Source organism: Acanthopagrus latus, chromosome 18 (genome assembly GCF_904848185.1).
Source record: "Acanthopagrus latus isolate v.2019 chromosome 18, fAcaLat1.1, whole genome shotgun sequence".
NCBI classification, from domain to species: Eukaryota; Metazoa; Chordata; class Actinopteri; order Spariformes; family Sparidae; genus Acanthopagrus; species Acanthopagrus latus.
Genome location: NC_051056.1, coordinates 13319454 through 13342907, shown reverse-complemented (window position 1 = coordinate 13342907; position 23454 = coordinate 13319454). Strand labels below are relative to the sequence as shown.

General features: G+C 40.7%; 1 protein-coding gene across 8 annotated transcripts in view; it reads left to right on the top strand.

The window, feature by feature from the left end:
- mtus1a (microtubule associated tumor suppressor 1a) overlaps nucleotides 1–23454 on the top strand; it is a 40121-nt gene that overhangs the window by 6044 nt on the left and 10623 nt on the right. For 7 of the 8 annotated variants that reach the window (XM_037076643.1, XM_037076649.1, XM_037076648.1 and 4 more), the window contains 7 exons: nucleotides 952–3025; nucleotides 3579–3813; nucleotides 6237–6470; nucleotides 7810–7899; nucleotides 8429–8548; nucleotides 14359–14576; nucleotides 20501–20567. In XM_037076643.1, coding sequence (XP_036932538.1) covers nucleotides 1022–3025; nucleotides 3579–3813; nucleotides 6237–6470; nucleotides 7810–7899; nucleotides 8429–8548; nucleotides 14359–14576; nucleotides 20501–20567 — 2968 coding nt within the window. In that variant the 5' untranslated portion in view covers nucleotides 952–1021. Of the gene's footprint in view, nucleotides 1–951; nucleotides 3026–3578; nucleotides 3814–5790; nucleotides 5910–6236; nucleotides 6471–7809; nucleotides 7900–8428; nucleotides 8549–14358; nucleotides 14577–20500; nucleotides 20568–23454 lie in introns of those variants that run through there. The other variant, XM_037076651.1, reaches the window with a different exon arrangement.

The following is a 23454-nucleotide window of genomic DNA, read 5'->3' as shown; positions in this document are numbered from 1 at the left end:
TAGTCATATTTTCTACTCATCCTCACTTGGAAGGTGAAATGTCCTGACCAATGTCAGGACAGCGGAATCACTCTCCATCTTCTGCAAAAGACTCGAGGCTCATTTGTTCAGACTTCACCTTGACCCCGCATAGCATCACTTCCTCCTGACCTTCTCGCCACAAAAGACAATTGTATGTTGGGTGCACCGCTTAGCTCGGTTGGTAGCGCGCGCGACCCGTGTGCCGAAGCTCTGCAGCGGACTCGGGCTCGACTCCCGGCCCAGGTCCCCTTGCTGTGTGTCACTCCCCCTCTCTTACCCCGTTTCCTGTCACACTCTTCGGCTGTTCTGTCAATAAAGCCAGAAAAGGCCAAAAAAAAAAGACAATTGTATATATCGTTGCATATCGTTAGCACTTCTATTATAGCACTTATGCACTTAAAGAAGTTGTTTCTATATTCCTTTTACTCCATCGACAGTGATATGTCGTGGTTTCTCTCTTGTGACAAATGTACTCATTGTAAGTGGCTTTGGACAAAAGCGCCTGCTAAATGTACGCTATAGGAAAACATAGCTGTATGTCAAGTAGCATCGACATATGATACTGTCTGGTCAAACGCATCTTTGAAAGGATGAAGATACCTAGGTAATGTGATATCCTGCAATCTTAATGAACTTAGAGACTCAATTAGCATATTGAACAACAAGGAGAACATTTAGACATGCTTGCACTGTTATATTCACCAAGTATTATCCTGATGACTTTTGCATTTTTCATTTAACTAAGTCATAAATAATTTGAGTATCGAGCTAGTGTTGCAATGGTCACTGCCTACAATGACTTGCCAGTGCAAGCCAAAACCATTGGTGGTGGTGGGGTGTCCCTGTTAACATTCTGTGAGATTACACAATGTCGGCACAGATTGTGAAGTAACACCGTTCTAATACTTTGACCTTTCCTCCTATCTACAGATATTCGTGCCAGATAAGAAATTAATGGATTACAGTGCTGCTGACCGAATGTGAGCATCGGAACACCAAAATGTCTAATAAGACATTTAACATGACCACTGACCAAGTAAAATGCACAGATCCTTTGCCCCACAGTGACCTGATGCTGTGTCTTGCATCCCAGAGTCATTATAGCAACTTGTCACCTTTACCTGACTCTAACTGTAGCATTTCCAACTTGAGTGGCAGAGAAGCCAGCAGCTCCCCTGACATCAACATGCTGGAGTGCCAACTCAGTAATAATTACCCAGTGGACATTCCTCTGGAGGTTCCGTACAACACCAGTTTACCGCAGGGTGATGTGCTCTGTGGTGTAAGCATGAACCTGAACCAAACCTTTTTTGCCACACCTGTAAACGGAAATGTGAACTTCTGGAATGAAAACTTTAGTCAAATTAGCAACTGTGTGACAGAATCAGAGAAATACCAGACTTTTAGTAAAAAGTCAGAGAACGGAAGCAACAGTGAAGTGACGTCTCCAGACTCTGCTGGGAGGGAAATCGAACTGGGTTCATGTGAGACCTCCCGTAGAGGATCCACTGAGAATGACTGCTGTTCCATGAGCTCTGGGGAAATGATATTAAGGAGCAACAGTTTTTGCCTGGAAGATCAGTCACTCTTGTTGGTCTCTTCCCTAGAGGAATCAGGCCATCCGGCATTGCCTACTGAATTGAACCTGCCATCAACCACTCTGCTGGAAATCTGTGAAAACTCTCTAGAAAAAGTAATTGAGGAGAACACAGGCCATCCATGTCTTGGCATAACTTTCACTCAGGCAGAGCTCCCCGCAGAGCAAAATGACATGGAATCCCTAGCTCTGCCAGGTGAGAATGAAGGAGACCTTATGTTGACCTTTGTCTGTGAAACATCTCCTGGTGAATATGGAAAGGAGGCTAGGTTTGCAAGTGCTGAAGCACAGCTGCTTCATTTCCCTGCAGCAGTTACACCAGAACAAGGCAATACCTTTGTGTCCACTCTGTCAGCTATGCAAGACACTGATAAGGATATCCATACTTCCACTCCACTACAACACATTGGGAACAAGATACTCAGCCTCCCCTCCTTGTCAGAGTCTCCCTGCGATGGAAACGATGGCAGCTCAGGACTCCACCCTGTGAAACGGCAGCAAAGCTCTGTGACTCCTAAACAACGTTTGGTTGCAGGAATGCTGCCATCAGCCAACAAATACAAGAGAATGGAAATTAAGAAGTTTCCCAAGTCAGACTTCAGCGGCATAAAGTCTAAAGTTGTGACAAGAAATGTGCCTCAAGTATCAGTGCCAGGCCATGCTTCTCAGCACAAAACGCCACAAGTTAATGTGAACACTAAACACACTGAAGCACATAAAGGAGCAACTACCAGGATTTCACCTGCTAAGGTGAGGACTAGCACAGCAGTTGTCCCTGCCACAACTAAAATGGTCAGTGATGCTCAGGGGAATACAGGGGCTGCTGATTTGGATGCTACTGTGATGCAGTCATCTGGTCAACCTGCTGTGGATGGACAAGGCATAAGTACAGCATCCCTATCTTACCACCACCCTGCTGCAAATAAACATGCCTCAGCAGTCCAATGCAGTAATGCCAGCTCTGAAACAGAGCAGGTGGCCTCAAGCCAAGTGGCAGATGCTGCAGCACAGCAAACTGGCAAGCAGATGTTCTGCCTCTCATCCCTGGAAAAATCCCCTGATGAAAGTGGCCAAACCGATCCCAAACCAACTCCAAAGAAAGGCGTGTCAAGGAAAATTGAGGTCAAGTCAGCCTCAGCATTAGGTCAGGACAAACGTCCTGTCCTGAAGACCCGGCTTCGCTGCTCATCTGAGAGTTCTTCATCATCATCTAGGCCACCTAAGGAGAAAAGAACTACTCTAAAGTACTCAACAAGCTTTACCATTCCGAAAACCGACACCCACCTGGGGCAGACCAACAAAGGGAGCCTGAACTGCTTTTCCCAGAATAAACAGGCCATACAGGCTGAAGCTGCAAAGGGACCTGCTGAAAACTCCCCAAGAGAGGTCAAGAAGATCAGCCTTTTGGTGAGCGCTGTTTTATTTACCTATTGACCTATAACCTCAGGTTTTATTGCTCCTCTTAGCATCTTTTAGCACTTTGAACCATGACCTGCCCTGATCAAAACTGGTAATTAATTTACTTTTGAAAAGCGACCTTGCTGATTTGTGAGTAGCTGTTTGTGCACAATGACACTCTGTGCTCCCCAGATGCTTGTCAGGTGTTGTGGGTACATCCAAGGCCATCTGGCCAGCTGAATATTGTTTTGTGCAGTCTTCATTCCTCAAGGTATCTTTGAGTGAGCTATAAATTGTGACGTTCTCTGAGACTCATTCAGTCTGAAGTCAGTCTGAAATCAGATGAAATTGGTTGACGTTATTTACTTTTCCCTTTTATCATACCACTTAATTCAGATTGCAGAAGACAACGTTTTGTGTTTCACGTTTTATTTTTTCCACGTTTTATATCAACAGTCAATTACTTTTTTTTGAGTAGGACCCATATTTAGTTTGAGCTGGCAGGGGTGTTTAGGAAAATTGCATAAACCTGAGGAACAGAGTGAGAAGTTACTCTTTGCAGGGAGAGTCCAGCAAATCAACCATAGCAGGAGGCCCATGGGATGAGAGCAAGAGCAGATTTCGAGGAAGGCCTTCTCCGAGACAAACAAGAGGTGCAACACCTTCACAGCCTCCAGCTACCAGTCCCAGATCAGCCACTCTGTCAACCAGGCAGAGGCAAGGTACCCTGGGGAAGGATGAATGTTGGACCTCCAAACCTGTCGGGACACCACAAACCAAGCAGAGGAGCAACACTGGTAAGGCTCATCTTACTTCAACAATGTGAAATGCTGTATATTAGGGGTGTCACGATTTCGATTTTTTTATTGAAATCGATCGAAATTACGTCATGGTCTCGAGCATCGAAGTCAAAGAGAGGATCGACGATCACCCCCCAGGGAGATGTGCAAAGCTACGCACGCACGCTACGCAAATTACGCACATTGTAGCCGACGCCGCTAGTTAGCTAACCTGCAGATTATGACACCATGGCAAGTGCAGATAAAGGAGCAACGGCACCGGAGCTTGAAGTAGCTCCTGCTTCTCTTAATTCACCAGTATGAAAGTATTTTGCGTTCCCGGTGAGTTATGTCGACAACATTCACGTTGTTGACAAGAAGACCACCGTGTGTAATATATGCTATGTGCGTGTACCATACCCGGCCACGGGAAACACTACAAACATGGCAGGACACATTCACCGGCATCGCAAGGATGTAGATTTGACAACTGGGAAAACACCATCACTGGTCCAGCCAACTATTCCATCCTCGTTTGCAATAAAACTTCCACAGACCTCAGCTTGCGCAAAAGCTATAACTAACGCTATAGGGCAATTTATATCTTAACATTTAAGATAAAGATAACAACATATCGTTGTTAAAGAAAAAAACTTGAAAGAACAATGTAAAAATGACAGTTGTCATTCTCAGGGGACAAAAAAGTCCAAACTAATTTTTTTATGTTCAACTGTTATGATATAGTTTGTTAAGGCTCTCATTGTTCCATGACTCTGGACATGACTGTTATACTATTTATTTATTGATTTATTTATTTTGTTTTGTAGCACATTTGTTGCCAGGTACCCTCTGTGACCTCCCATTTTTGTTATTATTATTGTTATGTTTGTCTTTGTTGTTTTCCACTTGACTGAGAACAAAATTGTTACCTTTATATTGTAAATAAATTATTTAAATTTGACCATTAGTGCCTAATGTGATACATTATGGAAATTGCATCACTTATATGTAGCCCATCTTTTGAAATAAGATTAACTGTACAAAATTTGATGAATAAAACCAGTGATCGTAGACTAGAATAGTCTGAAAATGGCATAGGCCTCTGTGCTGTAAGAAAAAGAAAAAACTGAGAATCGAATCGTGACCCTAAAATCGAAAATCACAACGATTCGAGGATTTGGAGAATCGTGACACCCCTACTGTATATGCTTTGTCATTTTGTTTATCCAGTTAAGCTGAACCTGTGATAACGTTGCAGGAGTCTTGAGACAAGTTTAAAACTGCCCCTCATTTGTTTCACAAAGTGAATGTGAATGTTAGTAAGTAAACATTGACAATAGGACACAATCACTCCCCTCCATGAGTCGTATGACCTGCTTTCGACTAAGCAGAGAATGATTTCCTAACTTTTTCCTCTGTTTTGTAAACAGAGTTGTGCAAAAGGCGGTTTAGCCCTGTGTATAATTAAAACAAGGACTAGGACTATAATTGACGGACCTTGTCAGATTGAAGGCATCACTAGAGCTTTGTGGCTTTTTTTCCCCTTATTACCAAGCTTGTGGTCATCATTTCAGGAATAACAAAAATGCCAGATCAATAATGAATAACGGTGTTTCAGTTTTAATTGCAAGTCTCTGTAAACTAAAATTATCCAGGTTGTAGTGAAGTAGTCTCCCCATCAGAGGGTGTCATTGAGCAGTTCCTCTCACAGACCTGCTATCTTCCTCCTGATGAGCTCAGCTGTGTCCCACAGGAACAATGTTGGATACAGATGTCAACTCCGGTCTCTTGTCCTGGTCTCCGGGTCAAACAGCCAACTCCATCTGCCCTATTGCTCTTCATAGTAAGAGGAATCCTGGGGAAGGAGGGGGATACTTCCTCTGATGGGAAGCCATCTGTATGAGTGGAAAAAGCAGGGGAAGGAAAGGGTGTTTTTGAGCTCACTAGTCTTAAAAAGGAGAACTCAGTGTTTGAAACAAGCACCCTGAGCTGGTAAAAGCAGTAACCTTTGAATGCTCTCACTTCATGGACACTCCATTGGGATGTATTATTTTGCTTAAACTGCAACTTTTTTGGGGTTTGTTTGTAGTTGTTTTCTGTAATGAGTATGATAGGTGAGTGCTGTACAGTTTCTATGTCGAATTTAACAATTAGGGAGTAGATAAGCTGTTTTGTTTTCATGACATGTTTACTACACTTCAACATGTACTTTTAGCTGTTTGCTTTCTGACAAACATCCCTATATTATCCCATTAAATTATTCATTGTATTACTACCTGTTATGAGAAAAACATCGGCTGGTTTACGAGGCCTGAGTTGGCATGTCTGGTAGCTCTGTGCCCGCGTTTGTATTCATGACCAATACACCAGTGAGCTCAGTGTGTGTGTTTGGGTTTATGCTGTTGACCTTCAGTGTTTGTTTGTGCTCCATTGCATCCCAGGCAGTCAGAGAGCACCGGCAGCAGGAGAGGCATCCCTTGGCTTTGTCTTAACAGCAAATATTAAGCCCCATCTGAGTGGATCCCGACCTTCTCAGACTCCCGCTCGCCCCTCTCTTACGGGCCGTCCCCCTACTCCTGTTTCCAGACTACCACGAAAGACCCTGGGGCCATCCAGGAGCCATACTGAGGCCAGTGTTCACACTGAGCTGAGTGAAGGGGCTGGAAGTACACAAGGTGAACCTAGCAATGATTTAATAATTTTTAGTAGTAGGATGTTCTGTCCCTACAGGCTGTTGCATAAATGTATAAAATCAGATTTATTCAGGCTGTATCCGGGGTCAGACCACAGTGTTCACTGTGCTTTTTAAGGACACATCTGGACATGGAGGGGATTGGTGTCTGTTTGAAATGACCCACTTCAGGGCTTGGCTGGAATGTAAATCTCCCTGAGGGCAAATCTCTCCCTGATTAATACCTCCACATCACACAACATGATGAGATCTAGGAGCATTGCATCTTAAAAACATTATATTAACAACATTATATTAGTATCAATGATCTGAAATTCTGTCCCTTGTCAGCAAACTGTTGTGTTTCTGCTGAGCTTTGACTGGTTTTCTAATGGAATTTTATTTTAGAGAGTGTAAATGAAAACAGAACTGGCGACAGTGGGATATTTTACTTCCAGTATCTTCTACAGCATGCAGATCTATGATTGGCTGAGAGGATCTATTTTTCAATCTGGCCCCCCCCCTTGTGTGGTTGTCAGGGCAACGGGTTCTATTCCACTCTAGTTCACACACACCGTTGCCTGGAGGAACGAGAGCAGACATACACCACAACTGATGCTGTCTGACGTGAAGGAAAGGAGCAGTTTTATTTTTTAGATTTAAAACCAATGGCTGGTTACACAGGACTTCGAAGCTGCACTTGGACTGAATCTCCACCTCATGTTTTCAACAACTCCTTTTCAATGGCACAGGGCAGTGCAGCATCCAGCTGCGATCTCACTCTCCTGACATGCCTGCTCATTGGATCCTATCGCTTCTGTATCATCCCTTTGTTAGCTGCGTTAAATGGAAAAGATAGAAAGCTTTGGAGAAGTAAGTGAGACTGGAATTTGAACCATAAATGCAGTAGTGAATTGTTCAAAGAGCTTTAGGATATTTTTATCAGTTTAGCTCAGGGCACATAAACATGTATTCTGTGTACAAGACATTCATTCAGTCACATTGTTTATAAATTTGATTCTACATTTGCCATTGTAAATGTTGTCCTTATGGTCAGTCTAACATCTGTTCATCCGATTTTCTTTTTCCAGAATGGTTATACCTGATCACATTAAAGTAATTGTCTTAAACGTGTCACACCTGAGGTTGTGCTTGTTATAGAAGTAGAACAAGTAAAAGATGTAGGTTGACATGATTTTCTCACACAACTCTCAATATTGAGAGCAGTACTGTACTGAAAGCAGAGGTATTGAAATGCCCCAGTGATATCACAGTCACAAGCACGTGTGATTGTCAGAATTTCTCAGCAGTGTTTAACCCACACTTCTCTTCCTGTTCAACAGTTTGTGGAGGAGCTGAACTTAAACCGACCCCATTCAAGATTTTGCTGAAAACTAGACTCACCACAACCCCTGCGAAAACCACTGGACCATGTAAGATCTGTATACACACATTTTTACATTTCAGACAGAGTTTCCTTTATTTTGTATCGTGTAAATAACTACCCCTCATTCTTATAATTTTGTTGTAGAAAAAAATAACATACTGGGCTTATGTTGTTCAGATTAAGTCTTCCCGTCTGAAGTCACAATTTAAGAGTGAATGTGAGTGAGAACACAACCATTTACACACACCATTTATCAAATCCTCACACTATAAAAAACAGCCCCTTTAAATCTTTCTCAGGTCGACTGCGATTAGACACTCCCAATACACTCGACTTCAAAAAGGACCTCCTGTTGCCTTGCAATGCTGTTTATACAGTGTGGTAACCATGTTTGCTAAGGCCTCTTTGATCTTGATTGATTTAATTACTTGCATCTGTGTGCTTAAACCTCATGACTTAGGTCTTACATAAAAGCTGTGTGTGGTTACAGTCAGTTGCCAGTGTTGGTGTGTGTTACATTATGGGACAGAATAACTCCTGCCTCGTGTCTCACCTGGATCTTCTGCCTGTAACAGCTTTGACCACAGCATGCCGACCTGCTGCTTCCTCCAGTAAAGAAGCTTCAAATTCTACAGTCAATCCGCTGAAGAGGACAGCTTCTGCAAGAGTTGTTCGTCTCACATCAAGTGGAACTGGTGAGACATTTTTCATTGTTTTCTACTCAACTTTTGCTCCTCACTAACACTATATCCATTAGATTTATTGTTTGTTTTAGCTAAATGTGTACAAGGCTTAATAAGGGTGTGGGCTTGATTTCAGAAGCTATTGGGATTGATTTGCCTATTTATAGGTATATATTTTTTATGACAGTTTTTTCCTACTTTTCCTAACTAGAAACTGATACACCATGACCATGTTGTATTTGTACAGACCACATAGAACACTGTCCTCTGCTGCCTTGTCTTTGATATAAAAGTATAGCACCTATTTAGTAGAGTATTAACTGTTAATAATTTAAAACAGCTTAATGCTTTATGATCATTTAGAGTTTTGATGTTTTGTCAGCGGTGCACAATGTGGGCCTAAAATAATATCGAGAGATTAAGGGTATTTCTGCGACAGTGTTTTTCTTGACAACATTACATAAACTGATAGCTTGGTTAATAGCTATTGCGTTCTATCCACAGATTTTGCTTTGAGCCATGGTTGTTGTTGCTCTGTATAACAATATTACAGCCTGATCAATACTGGACTTTTTGGACCAATACTGATATAAATGAGTAAAGAATTTAAAATATGTCAGCTCATATAAACACATTTTTCACAATGATCCCTTAAATTTGATTATTTGAAACTGGTTACAAAGACATGCAATGGAGGCAGGATATTATAAAGATTAACATAAAACTCAATTCAGTTGTTTAATGACATTGATGAGCTGAGCAGTAAACTTCATGTGGAATTAAATGATGATCAAGTGTTTGCAGTATAGTCAGAAAAGGTATATGCAAATGCCAAAATAGCTCTTATAGGCCTGTATCAGCACTCAGCAGTCAGAATATTACAATTATAACAATATGATTTGTTTTATAATATTACACATTTACAGATGTTATCATGTACAACATGATATGGCACACCCGTACTACACAGCCACTATTTTTACTGTTTCCTGTAAACAAAATCACACTTAAGCTGTAATGTGTGCTCTCAGCTTTAATGACCTCTGTTGCCTCTGCTGATCACACAAAATGCTTGATGCCTATTTTCAGGCTCTTCATGTGTTATCCTATCTCACTGTGTTGTTGAAGTTTTAAAGTGTTAAAGTTTTGCAGAATCTAAATTGAGATCTGTCTTATAGATCACTCAGTTAGTCAGAACATTGTTTTGAGTCTTAGATTAAAAAGGTTTCACAGTCATAGCTGAGGACACATTTTCACAGAAATGTGCCAGCCAATTTGTTTACAGCTCTGCCCATCTGACAGAAAACATGCCGTGAGAAGTCTGTCTTCTCTTGCCATCCCACTGCTGGTGAAACACTGAAAGAGAGTAAATATGATGAAGAGTGGTGGGCTGGATTAAATTCCCATTGGCTGCAGTTATGCTGTTTGCTCCTCCCACTCCTGTTTCTCTCACCCCACCCCCTCTGAATCCTGGCTCCACTACAGCACCGCCATCATCCAGCTCGAAGATGCTGCTTGTCTCTGAGCGATTCATGTATTTGGTGAATAGCTGAAGCCCGGCTTTACCGAGAGGATTAAGGGATTTTATATTTTTTCCCTGCCTCTATCACATCCATCAGGCAGCCTTTAACCTTCTCTGCATCTTCCAGTCTTCAAAGCTGGGAATTGAATTTATAGCCAGGAGACCTGCCATGCTGAACTGGGTGCCTTCACTTTTTTCAAGACGGTCTCAGCAGTGCAACTGTTACTGTTTTTTATTGATTTATTTATTTTTGTGCCTATCAGTGCTGCTGTCACCTAAGGCATGATACGCTGATCCACACATGGCATGCGACTCATAGACCGCATCAAGCTTCTACATTTGGACATTGTTTTTTTAAAGTAATTGTTGGATGTAAAAGCCTGGCTTGATTTTTAAGCGATGTTATGGTCTCCGAAGCTCTCCCTGTCCAACATCCACGTGCGTTTGACAGCTAAGGGTTTACTCCGAAACATTCAGCTGCTGTCAGGATGCAGGAAGAACACTGTGGTTTTCAGAGCAGGTCTGTCAGTCTTATTTCAGTATTTAATATTTCTACTGAGATTGTTCCGGTTTCTGGGTCTCTGTGCTTGGATGTTTAAGCCAAAGCTATTTGTGTTTGCCTGATTTGTAGGTCTGTGCTCTGTGCTTAGCTGTTTCTGAAATCTATTTTTAGTATGGTTGTTTACTAGCCGTCAGTGCAGGAGGTTCATCTTTCATTAACCTACCTCGGCCACCAGAATGTGCGACCAATGTATTTTAGGAAACACATCTTAAATCAGTAACACATTTATTCAAACACACATCTGAAAAGTCTCATTTTAAAGCTATATTGACATTGAAGCTTTGTATGCTTTTTGATAGCAACTTTTTATACGACAAAATGCTCTTCATCTTGCTCGCTGGGACACCCTGTACTCCAGTTTCACCCTGAAATGTACTAAGGTTATTTTGGTTCTTCGTCTCTAGGTTTAACCATGGGAAGCTTGTTTTGATTGTTGCACAGGACTGTGGGAACACCGTCACTTCCTGTACTTCCCACATGTAAAGCATTCATATCATGTTTTTGAAGGGTTTTGACCAAATATGGCAACTTAGTCCCACAATCACAAAGGGTTTTAGTACTTCAATGGAATTATTTGTTATTTAAACGTGGAAAAGCATCATTCATTTACAAAACAAGTTGTTTAGTATGTATGACCCTATTCTAATAGTGGGAACAACATTCCATAGGTAAAGGGGTAGCTGGTAACAGGTGATGGTATCATAACTGGGTATGAAAGGGGCAGCAAGGATGGTATTAGGTTCAGCACTTTGTAAAATGTATGATTATATTAAGTATAACTACATGTGCTCAGGAAAACTGATGAACACAATTTGTATGCAAAATGATTGCATACTGGATTTATTTATCTTTATATAGCGTCCCAACTATTTTTAGAATCAGGGTTTTATAGGTTGTCTAATGCAAACACTCAGTAGTTTTATTTATTTAATAAACAACTGGCCAATGAATGTCTCACTAAGAATTACTGTCTGGTATTCTGTTGACTGAGCACTAAAACAAGTGCCTGATTGTGAGGCGTCTCATCACCCATCATGCTTTGTGCTATGATGTGATATCTCCCTCAAGCAGCAGAGCACTATGTTATTGAGTCACTAAATCACTCAGTATTTGTACTAAGTGTGCTTGTTGAATTAGTACAAAATGATTGTTTGAGCCTTGGAGGAATTCTGACAAAAAGAGGGCAACATGTGTCATCCACTCTTTGATGAAAATAGCTGCAGGTCCTCTGTTGCCATGGAGCATACAGAGAGGTGGCTTATGTGATTACATATAGTTCAATTCATTTTGAAAGTGTAGATCTGTGTTGATGGAAAACATATTGCTCATTACAGTTAAAAATTCAGATATGATAAAGCCAGGGGATAATAACTCAAGACTACTTTGTATCGTAATGTTTGAATATATATTTTATTAGTGAGTAAATCTAAGAAATTCACTGCTTAGCCCTAAGAATGAATTTATGTCTGCTTGAAGCAAATGCAAGTTTATCATTCTGTAGCCTGATTGACTTGAATGCTGAATTGCAGTTCAATCATAGCCCATCTCTTATTTATTCAAAGATCTGGAACCTGGCCACCTTGACAACTTTTAATTATTTAAAAAGGTGAGAGCATGAATTTTTTAAATACAGCAGAAAATGGTTGCATAATGTCCACTCTTGACTTGTGCAAGATTGTTGCTGTGGGAAACCAAACGTATGAAAAAATGTCTTTCTGCTAGGTTCCCCCTGATGTGGACAATGTAAAAGTGGCATCAGTGAACATGGTTATGATCCCACTATTTTCTTTATCTTCCCAGGATAATGAACAAAAAGCAAACAGCAATAACTACATTTTGCTACAAGTTTAAAAGAATACATTTATCAAATGAAAATGACTTTGCACCAGTACATCAGAGGGATAAGAGATAATCGTGCTGCTTAAACTTAACTTAAATTTGACTAAACTTGTTGGTTCCAGCATCACATTGACAAATATAATAGATCACATGATACTGTGGAAGCTAGCCTGAGTCTGTCATGGAGCTTTGCTTGGAAGATGTGTATGTCGTGCATGTCAAATGTGAGAGCCTGCAACCAGCAGAGGGCATCCTAATTTTAAAAAACTCTTTTGGATTTAGAGCAGCATCATCAAAATGATTGTAAGTCAAGTGGCACTTCAAACATTTCTCATGGTGTATTGTTGTGCTGTGATGCAGTCCGAATATTGAGATGGAAATCTTTGTTACTGGTCTTGAATAATCTGCATCCTGTATTTCAGTTGTTCTGCAGTAAAAGCTTGAGGAGATATGTAAAAGTATTATCCAGACGAAAGCAATATAGAAGATTGTATGTGTTTTTTCAGGTGTAGTACAATATTAATATTTTGTCTTAGGGGCTTGGTCTGTCTGTTATTCTGAACTGTTTACTTGAGCTGTTAAACACAGTTTGAGGTGAACTGCACATCCGGATATGGAGCTGTGTTAATTCAAGTCAGTCTTTGGCATAAAAACAGCATTTGATAAAGATGAAAAGGATCTTTCTTTCTGTTACCCTGTTAATGTATAGAAGGTCTTAATGTTAACGGACTCCACAGTTTGGTCTTTGAATATATTGCCTCATAGTTCATTACAACAGTGGTCGCTCTGTAGCTCGGTTAGGCTGGATTGTTATTTTTCTCTGCAGTGTTATGTTGCCCCTATCAGGCTGGATCAGCTAGCTGTCTGCCTGCAAGTAGGGAAAACACTTGTTTGATTGAAAACCTGCTCTTCTCTGCCAATAGTTATCTTTCAAAGGCGTTCAAAGCAAATGCCCCATTATTGTGCACAGAAAGTTATGTATATACTAGAGTTACATGCTGGGGCTACTCTATGATGTTAGGATGGTATTGTGCTTAGTGCCTTTAAATTTGACTTGAATATGCTCCAGGACACAATTGTAAACACTTCATGGGATTGTTTGCCTATGCTTACACATAGTATTAAGGCATAGTATTAAAGGAGCTACTAGGATGGATTGCATCAGTTGTTAATGTAGTATATTTATTTAACCGTTACAAATTCAGTGGCATCTATATCAGTATTAGATGTCCGTTTAGTAATGCTTATCAGCTCTGAAAACACGAAGTATGCCCATAGGCCCCTTGTGGCACAGTACACTCCACTCACTGGTATCTTAATATGTCTCGGGTTATCTTCACTGCTGTGTTACATAACACTCACCTCAGTCTCCTCGTAAACAAACTGCGTTCACAGAAATTTTTTACTCAGGTGTCCAATAGCAAGCCTTTTTTTCCCTCTTCTCCATTGTAGTTGTCCATTCACATGTCTTTTGTCTTGTAGCAGTGTAAACAAGTGTCCCTCATTATTTGAATCAACAGTAACGTGTATGGAGGTGATATATTTATAAAGCTGATGTAAATCAGAACCACGGTAGCACAGCTTCGCTAAAATAAGTTGTCCTTGGTGACTAGATTGAATTAGGATCTGGAAAACTAATTGCATTCAGAGGATCCATTTTATGTCTGAGTTGTCGGAGGAGCAGCACTGGGGTTTATCAGACTGACTGATTGGACAGAACAGTCTGAATTACTACTGCAGAAATATCCAACGCTTTGACACTGGACCTTGCTGCATCTGTGACCCTGACAGCAGTGTATAGGGTGGGTGGTACTGCTGTCAGAGCAGCTGCAGCAGCTATGGAGGGGGGTATAATGATGATCAACATTGTCACGAGACTCAACACATGTTCTTTCACAGTGGACAGGAACAAACCCAAGGCCAGCTCCCGTCAGCAGCCTCCTTATCAGCAAGCTTCCCAGCCGAGCCAGAGTAACGGACCTCCGGATGTGGTACCAGCGAGTATCGTTGATGGGGGTAGGAAGGAACAGAGCAGCCAACATCTCAGAGGACTTCTGGCAGCTAGTAACTGCAGATTTGAGGCAGTTGTCATAGTCTTGCAACAAACCTTGGCTCAGGTAGGAACATTTTATTTTATGCGAATTTTGATTTTTAATTGTTATAATTGAATGACATGGAAAGAAATACAGAGATACACAGAACACTGGCCTAGTTCAGTTTGCTGTTGTTGGTGTTGAATTGATTATTTGGCTGGAATCAATGTATGGCTCACATCATTCAAGGTATTGCAACTTTATAATTACATTACATACATTACACATTATCTGTATATCAGACAGAACTATGAGGAATAAACAATATATGTCCAAAGTGTGAAAACCATGCATGTAATATGTAATAAATATAATAATATATATAAAATTCAAAAATCATAAATATGTCTCATTTTCACTGAAAATTCAGAAGAGCTTTCAAATACATGAAATAGTATGTAAGAAAGGCCTTAGTCTTTGTATCAACATACAGGTTAACAACAACCATACACAAAGATTATGATTAATCACCTTGTATCATAACTACATGTGCTGCAACATGAAATCCTGGTGTTGATACAAGGGAAACTAAATAGCATTTCTATTTACAGCAACAGCATGGGGAGTGATTGTAAGGGCATGAGGGGCTGCACACACAGACATACTTGGAGGCTGTCCAACACAAAACAGCTACAGTCTGTTATTCACAAGTGAAGCAACCTTGGATAGAAGAGAAATTGATTTATATCGCAGCAGTCTCTCAGTTGTACCTTTTTTTTATCGTGTGATACTTGGGTACACAAGTATGAGCCTGAGAACCTTTAAAATGTGACTGTTTAATGTTGCTGTTTGTTTTGGGTCTGTTTTAATAGTGGTGCCATGTGATGGGTTGTAGGAACTTGATGCCCCAAGGGATTATTCTTCCCACGGTGCAGTACAACCAGGCTTATCCTATCAGCTAACCTGCACCCAACCCCAACCATCATTCTCTCTCATTTTAGATGTTGTCAAAGCAAATTTATGATGTGGTGCTTGGACTCTACATCATAGGGACCAAGGTCCAATATGAGTGTCATTGTTAGATTAAATTGATCTAATGCAGTTAATATAGTTTAACTATCTGTGTTTTCATGTGAACCAAAAAGAAAAATTAGATAACTCTGTTACCCTCTTTTGAGTACATAAAATATCACAAGCTATTTCAGTCCCTCTAGCGAACTTTAGAAGTGTCCTTGTCAAATATTTTCATACTGTATATGATGATCGAGTGAAACAATTGGAATGTGCCATCTAAACATAAATTGATTTCTGCCATAGGATGATATTTATTGGCTCATTAAATAGAATGATACTGTCTTTACTTCATAGGATTATACCACTCAGCTTTTGGAGCCCCACAGATTTCATAAATACAGTATTTTAGTAGAGTTGTATTACTCTTGGTCTTGAGACCAGGTCTCATCTCAGAATCAACTGCACAAGTTTGTATTATGGAAGGTAAGACACGTAATAGGAGTGTGCAAATAAAAATGATTATGTTGACTTCAGCTCTTTAGTGTTATTGTTTGCTCATGACAATCAAATTAAAATTCCTGGTCTTAGACATGACTTGGTCTTGACTACAACACTGGTACTTGTGTGTACCAATGTTGAAATGTTGCTGTCAAGTCTCTTTGTGCTTTGTCTTGTCCTGAAGTCAGCAAAAAGACTTTTATTAGCATATAATAAAGTGAATCTTGCAGTACAATTTTTAAAAACTGTGATAGCTAGCCAGATGTCCAGAGGGGATTCATGACAGATGAGATATTTGATCTTCTCCTCCTCCCTTCATTATCCCTGGCTAACATTGCCTGTTGCCTCAACTGTTGTCAAACATCAGCAGCACACTGAGATGGCTGATGCAATAGTTGTAGAAACACTTGATGAGCCAAGTGTGTCCAAATTATCATCACTTCAGTAAAGTTCCCTTGGTAATCCTCCTCTTATTGTCATTATATGATAAATAGTTGACTTTTCTTTTTCTTTTTTTTTTTTTATTATTTTTAATGGTTGGAAATTGACATTGTCAGGTGAGGACTATTTCAGTGGTATGAGCAGCAGACATCAGGTCTACCAGGAGTTTCCTCTAGAGGCCACTGGGAACTTCCCATCATTGCCTTGCAGTGGTTCCACTGGACCTCATCTGACATTGCTGTTATGCCTTTAACACATGCTGTGCTGAGGCAGAATTAATTAAATTGAATCTTGACCACACAAGTCTTTATTCAGCCCAGCGTCCCTGTACTGCAGGTATAGTAGACTTACAGTGTCACCAGGGTGGTGCAGAGGAAGAACACTACAGAGGTGATTACTTGAGCTGCGGCGCCTCTAGCTGAGTGGGGCGATCCATCACACATGATTTATTAATGTTTGTAGGTGAGGGATCATACTTGTTGCTGCTGTCATGACTCCATCTGGTTGGCGGAGGCACCTGTGCGAACTGGTGGGTTCTGGTGTGAATCTCAATATGTATGATGTCGTCCTAGTAAAGTATGATGATGTCACATTTAAAGAAGCTGGTGACTTCAGTGATGTCTTGTTTGCTAGCATTGTTTTTCTTTGTGTATTTCCAAGTGCCGCAGGGAAAGAGGGCGTACTTCATTAAATTTCTCAAAGTGTGTGGAAGTATGAAATTCCTTCAATCTGACGTTTATATCAGAAATTGTATGAGAGGAAACCAAGACACATGACATGTGTCTAAGAAACAAGGGGACATTTGTTGTCCCCTCATGTGAACTTTTTCAGAAAATTAAACCACCACTTCGCTCAGTTGCAAAACATGCATTTTTTTTCCTTTGGCCTAGATTAAAGCAACTCCCTTTACTCCTGCCTCACTGAGTTGGCCACCAGGCATATCTGTCCAATGTATCCGCAGTGAACTTAAGTGACTTCTGTTTTTTCTCAGTTTATGCTGCCCCACTGATCTAAAAGGTGGTGAAATCTAGATATTCTGATGATGCAGTTGAGAAAGTTATTTTGACATTTGCTCCTTCTGTCTAGGATCCATCTTGAGAACATGTTTGCCTGTTGTAACTTGACTGTAACCGTTGCACATTCCAGGTTTTTAGAGAATTAGCCAGTAGCAACTTATTTTTGAGAGAACACTGCAGAATACTGATGATGGATTTGTACAAACCTAAACTAGAGAAAAATGTGTGTTAATGTATGAGAAGATGGCCCATGTAATGACACCACTGGTATTTCAGTCTGATCTCCATGCAATGATTGACTCATATCCCTCTGTTTGGGTGGCTGTAGGGTTGTGAAACAGATTACATCAACACATATTAACACATTTGTTCCTCTCTGATAGAAAACCAGCTGTCTCAGCCTCAATGACTCCACATTAAGTATTAATGTGTGTTCTATCCTTTCCCAGATGTGTTTTATCTAAACTTAAGAAATCCCAACTAGAGCTGTGAAGTAGATTTTCAATCTGCTCTCGTCCTATCGTGTATAGAAAGACAGCCAGTATCCATGAAAATGGCTGTCTGAATTCACTCTTCACTGGCTAGCTAGCTTGCGATAATGGACAAGAAAAGACATCTATTTTGAGAAAGAAGCATTAATGGGGTCAGTTATATACTCATTATATACCCATTTATATATTGCGGGTGAATTTGGCCTCTCCAACAAGCAGTGGTTTTTCAGTCCTAGTATTTCACTGGTCCTTTTTCCCCTCATCTTCGATGCCATATTGACAGTTCGTAACAATAGCCATCCTATCTTGGGATTCCTTACTTTTCTTACAAAAAATCTTCAAAAGGGACTGATGGCCCTGTATTAGTTAAGTTACCCTAAATGGAGCAAAGATAAGATTTCAGTATTAATGGACGGGTTGGCGCACATATATTGTTAAATGGAATCTAGTGGCCACTCATCAGGCCAGGAATAGGAGGCAGGTCCTTGCCATCATAGTGTGAGAATGTCCCAGCTGTTGACTTGATATGGTTATGAACAGCAGCCAAACACTAAGCAAGGACTGAGTCCTGCTTCTCATCATTGATTGGCTGGAGTGTGTAAACGCTGGAACTGGTTTGACATGCCTTCTCCCAAAGAGAAAATGCTGTGACACAATTTGCATTTCAATGTAGAAAAACAATAGAAAATGATTTACAATCACACTTTATTTCACCTCCAGTCTGATATTCACAATATTTCCAGGAAATTGTAACTTGATCTGAAGCAATTAGTGATTGATCTTAGTCTGCCTTTAAGTGTTATTCTACACCTGACATGCTATCATACTGATATACACTGGGGACACGTCTGCTCCTTGCAGCTGGCTAGATATGCCTTTTACATGTTATAGTTTCATGGACTTTACCAACTGAGAATTGAGACATAGTATTATAAAAAACACACACAGCCGTGTCATTGCAACTAATGGATGGATGATTAATCTTTTAATGATTGGGGGCATATACACAGTCTTAATTAGCAGATATCTCTGTAAGGAAAACTTGGATCCCAAGTCAACGGAAGGAAACAACTGAGGCAGGTTATGCATCAATACAATTGGCTGTGATTGATATATATGGGGAGAGGTTGATTTTAGTAATGATACAATTTACTGTACAATCCTTGTTCTGTGACATTTACTGGTTTAGGTGTGCTGTTTCTAATATAGTCGCAAGAATAATTACCAAGGACATTTTTATTGATAAGTCCACCATTGCCATATCATTCTCTGTACATTGTCTGTAAAGGCTCAGACTGAAGCCAGAAATGTGATCAGTTAAGTGATCTTGTAATGGAGAGGTTGTACTCATGAAGCTGCACAGTACAGTATAAGGTAATGGTGCAGAAGGGTGAGGGGATGATTTAATGTAGGTTTGGATGAGTGGTGGGGGATGGTGGTAATGAAGCCTCTCCATGTATCCCCTGGGAAGGTCACTGCACAGCAAAAGTCCTACTCCATCAGCCTGATGTCAGGCAGCTCTGTACAATTTATCTGTTTGCTCCACTCCGGCTGTCTTAAAGTGACCTCAGCTTCCTGGTAAGCAGGCTGCTCTCACTGACACTGTAGCCTGCCCCTTTTGTTTTTTTAGGTGTAATACGGTAATGCACTCCGCAGTCACTCACCAGTCAGTGAAGCGGCTTTTTCAGTCCTGTCGCAGATGTAGTCAGAGCAGTCTGGGAGGAGGTGCGTGGAGGTGGTGCGTCCACCTGGACCACGGTTTGTCCTGGAGTACTGGGTCTCCGTAGCTGGGGGGGGGGGGACTCCGGCAACAACGCCTCAGGCTGAGGCTGGATCATGGGCTGTTCTGGCAGCAGAGCGTGCCTTAATGCTCCCTGCACTGCAGAGAGGGTAACTGGCTTCTACATTGTTCTACTCTGCAGTGAGGAATCGATGCAGATGTGAGCTACAGCAGGACAGAACAGGACAGACTGTATTTGCTTTTGTAAACTAATGCGTGAACTGATGACTGGCTCGTCTTACAGGGTTATTTTTGCATGATTCATTGAATTATTTAGGCTTTGTGATGTACTGTATAGTGTGTCAGCTTGTATGTGTGAATCGGTGTAGTAAGAGAAAGCTGGTAAATGAGAGTAAACAGGTTGGACTATCTCTGCGTCAGTTTGAAGTCTGGAGGAGCACTGCAGCTACATCGCAGCCCCCTCAATACTGCAAAACCGAGTCAGAAAGGGTGAAGAAAGAGTTTCCCTGAATGAAGGCATGTGCCAAGACTAAAAACATGAGTTCAAAGTCAAGTTTTACATAATCCCCTTCCCCCTATCCCTGTTAATTTATTTACATTTGGAAGTCAAACACAAGGACGGAAGGAAAACATTAGATGAGTATGGATCTGGGTGTTGCCCTTAAAGGACCTTCCTTTTAACAGGCAATTCATGATCTTGTGATTTAAATTGGTTGCTGTGTCAAATCTAATACACCAGAAATTGCAAGAACATCTGTCTTGATGGGTGTGTGCATGACTGTTTACTTTTTCTCTCTCTCACCGCAGCGTGATGAAGCCAGAAGGCAGTGCAGGGATCTGTCCCAGGAGCTGGTCAACCTTCAAGGAGAGCTGGGTAAGTCAGGTCAAGTTGATTACGCACCGGCTCTGTTTAAAGTTGTTATCAGAAAAGTACACACTCCTGGAACAGGTTCTCCTTCTAGTGCTGCTTTTCTCATGTGTTTAAGGCCAGATGATTACTCGGTCTACATGACAATTGAGGAAGCATTGTGGATCACGTAGGTATAGATGATGAGTTTTCATCATGAGTGTTTAGTTGTTTGTTTTGTTTCTGTGATTTAATGCAGTTATTATCGGAGTTGGTGCTTTAATTTTGATTAAGTTGATTGGATTTTGATTTGGTCATCCATTACATTGCATTGACTCTTTCTGACTGACAGTCCTGTGGTTTGATTTATTTGATAAACAATAAATGATTATTAAATGATATTGTAATAGTTGTGTTGTGCCTTGATGTTATTTATTACATGGGACTGTTGGGTAAGACTGGCTTCATTAAATATTTTGTGCGTGTGTTAGTTAAAGCATTGCTATGTAGAGTGATGTCACCCAATTCCCCAGGGAGTGACAGGCTGACCTCTGACCCCACACAGGAGGGGGCTCCCAGTGGTGGAATGCCACCCCACCTGAGGCCTTGTGACTGTTTGGGAACAATGACCCATGTTTAATGTCCAGCCCTGAGTGTTGGGGCACTGCACGCATGGGCACTCACACACTTACACACCAGCTTTCATCTCTCTTACTAAAAGCAGCAGTAGTGTTGTGACTCCGCCCCTCCCTCACAACCTCGGGACTTCCACATGACTGCTCTTATATGCTGAGCGCTGTTATATCTGCGCTTTAACACATTCTTGACATCAGGAAGCTGAGAGACACACTGACCTCAGACAGACCTTTTTGTATTGTGTATCCAGAGGTATTGTTAACAAGTTTTTTATTTCCCACTGAGGCTGCCTTGCTGCCTGCTTCCACAGTGATCTAACTCCTCATTCAGCAATACATTACAGTCCTGGGCCAAGGCCAAAAATGTGGTCCAACCACACCCCCTTTGTTATCATTACTCACACGCAAAATTACATCGAAGACGGATCTGCACATTTCAGTATCTGCATTTCCAAACCCCATCATGCTGCCGACTGACGCACAAAATGCAGCTAACTTTAAATTATCTGTACATGTGCACTGCGCACCTGGTTGTGGAGTGCCAGGCTCCGTTTGTTGAACTGTACATGCCAAAGCCTGATAGTTGGTCCTCATGTTAGTTTTGCTTCTCTTCCAGCTGCCATTATTTCACTCTTGGTGTGGTGAATCCTTGTGCTCATGCACTGCAGTGTTCCTTCATACTGTAGCTCAGTACGGAACTGTGCAAAAATAGACTCTGTGATTTAATTTAATCTGGATCGAGTTTTGAGTCTCTGACAAGTGTCTGTTAAAAAAAAAAAAAAAAAAAAAAAACTGTAAATAACTTAAATTGCAGCCCTCTATACAGATACGTATGAACCAATAAGCGCACATCAAATGTAGTTTGTGGTGCTCATGGCAAGCAGGGAGAACTTTTGCCTTTTAGTTCTGGAAAAATGCTCATATCTTGTTGTACCACACATGTTGTAGCATAGCAAAGCAACATCTGGATTCACTATTTCATACCAACTACTCAGTTTATGCATAGTTTTAAAGGTGCACTATATAGTTTCTGAGAAGAGATTTTAATCAGAAAAGAAAGATCAAAGTTTTGTTTTCATGACTGGATGAACAAAATAAACTGACCTTTTTAAAGGACAACACAATTTCAAACGGTTACTTTGTTTATATGTGGCGGACCCTGCCACCTTTCTAGCTTCAGACAGTGTTCTGGGGACCTTTATTTTCTCCTGCGAACAGCTTGCTCATCCAGTTATGGAAAAGATAAATATATCTGAAAACTACTAAAGAACTACTAATAGTGCCCCTTGTACATAGTTCAGAGTTATAGTCATGCCATGTATTTGAGACCAAACCTTTTTGTAAGAAAAACACCTGCTTAATGTAAAGGTAGACGTTGTTCTGTACAACTGTCTGTCCTCTGCTAGTGAGGCGTTGTTCAGCTGGCAACACCAGCTGCTTGGTATCTACAGTGTTGGTGTACAAGCACTTCAAGGGGAGACAAGATGTAGAGTCAGTTACTATCACCCACTCCAATGCAGATATAAACACATAATGATGGAAACAGTTTGGAAATCATGTGGTTGGTTTACAGAACAAAAGCAAAACCATCTGATTGTGCAAAATGGCAAATTACCAACCATGTGAGGACGGAGAGACGAGCCTGAGTGAAGAAATCTTTTGCCTATGTTACAGATTTCAGTATATTGTGAAATAATTAACAGACTTGTAACCATAGCTACATGTGTCTATAAATGACAGCAGTGTAGTTGGCATATGCTAACAAGTGCAAGAGGGACCTCCTCTTGACAGTCAGTTTTTCCATTCCTTTTTGGAGCACACTAAGTGTCACATTTACATCAATGGAGAGCTCTACTGAGCAGAGGTTCCCCAGTGGACATACCATATTTATTACACGAGCTCTCACAAGTACAATTTTCCTCTGCCCTGTTTTAATGAATGTCACAGTCTGCACAGCTGCAGACTGTTGCTTAACTTCATGAAAATATCCTGTGGAAGTGGGTGGTATGACATATAAAATTTATATCACAGTTTGTTTTGGTTTTTTTGTTTGTTTTTTGTTTTGTTTTTGTTTTGTTTTTTGTTTTTTTTTTTGCAGTGACAGTGTTATATCAGGGTAACACAAAAAAGGGTTAGAATAGGAACAAAAATAAGATAGAGGGCTACAGGTGCTGTCCAATAGTGTAGCTTAATAAGTAACTAATGTGATTCATTCATTTAGTCAAGTTGAAAAGTAGACCTCTCTAAAACATTTATCTGTAGAAAATCAAAAGTATGTT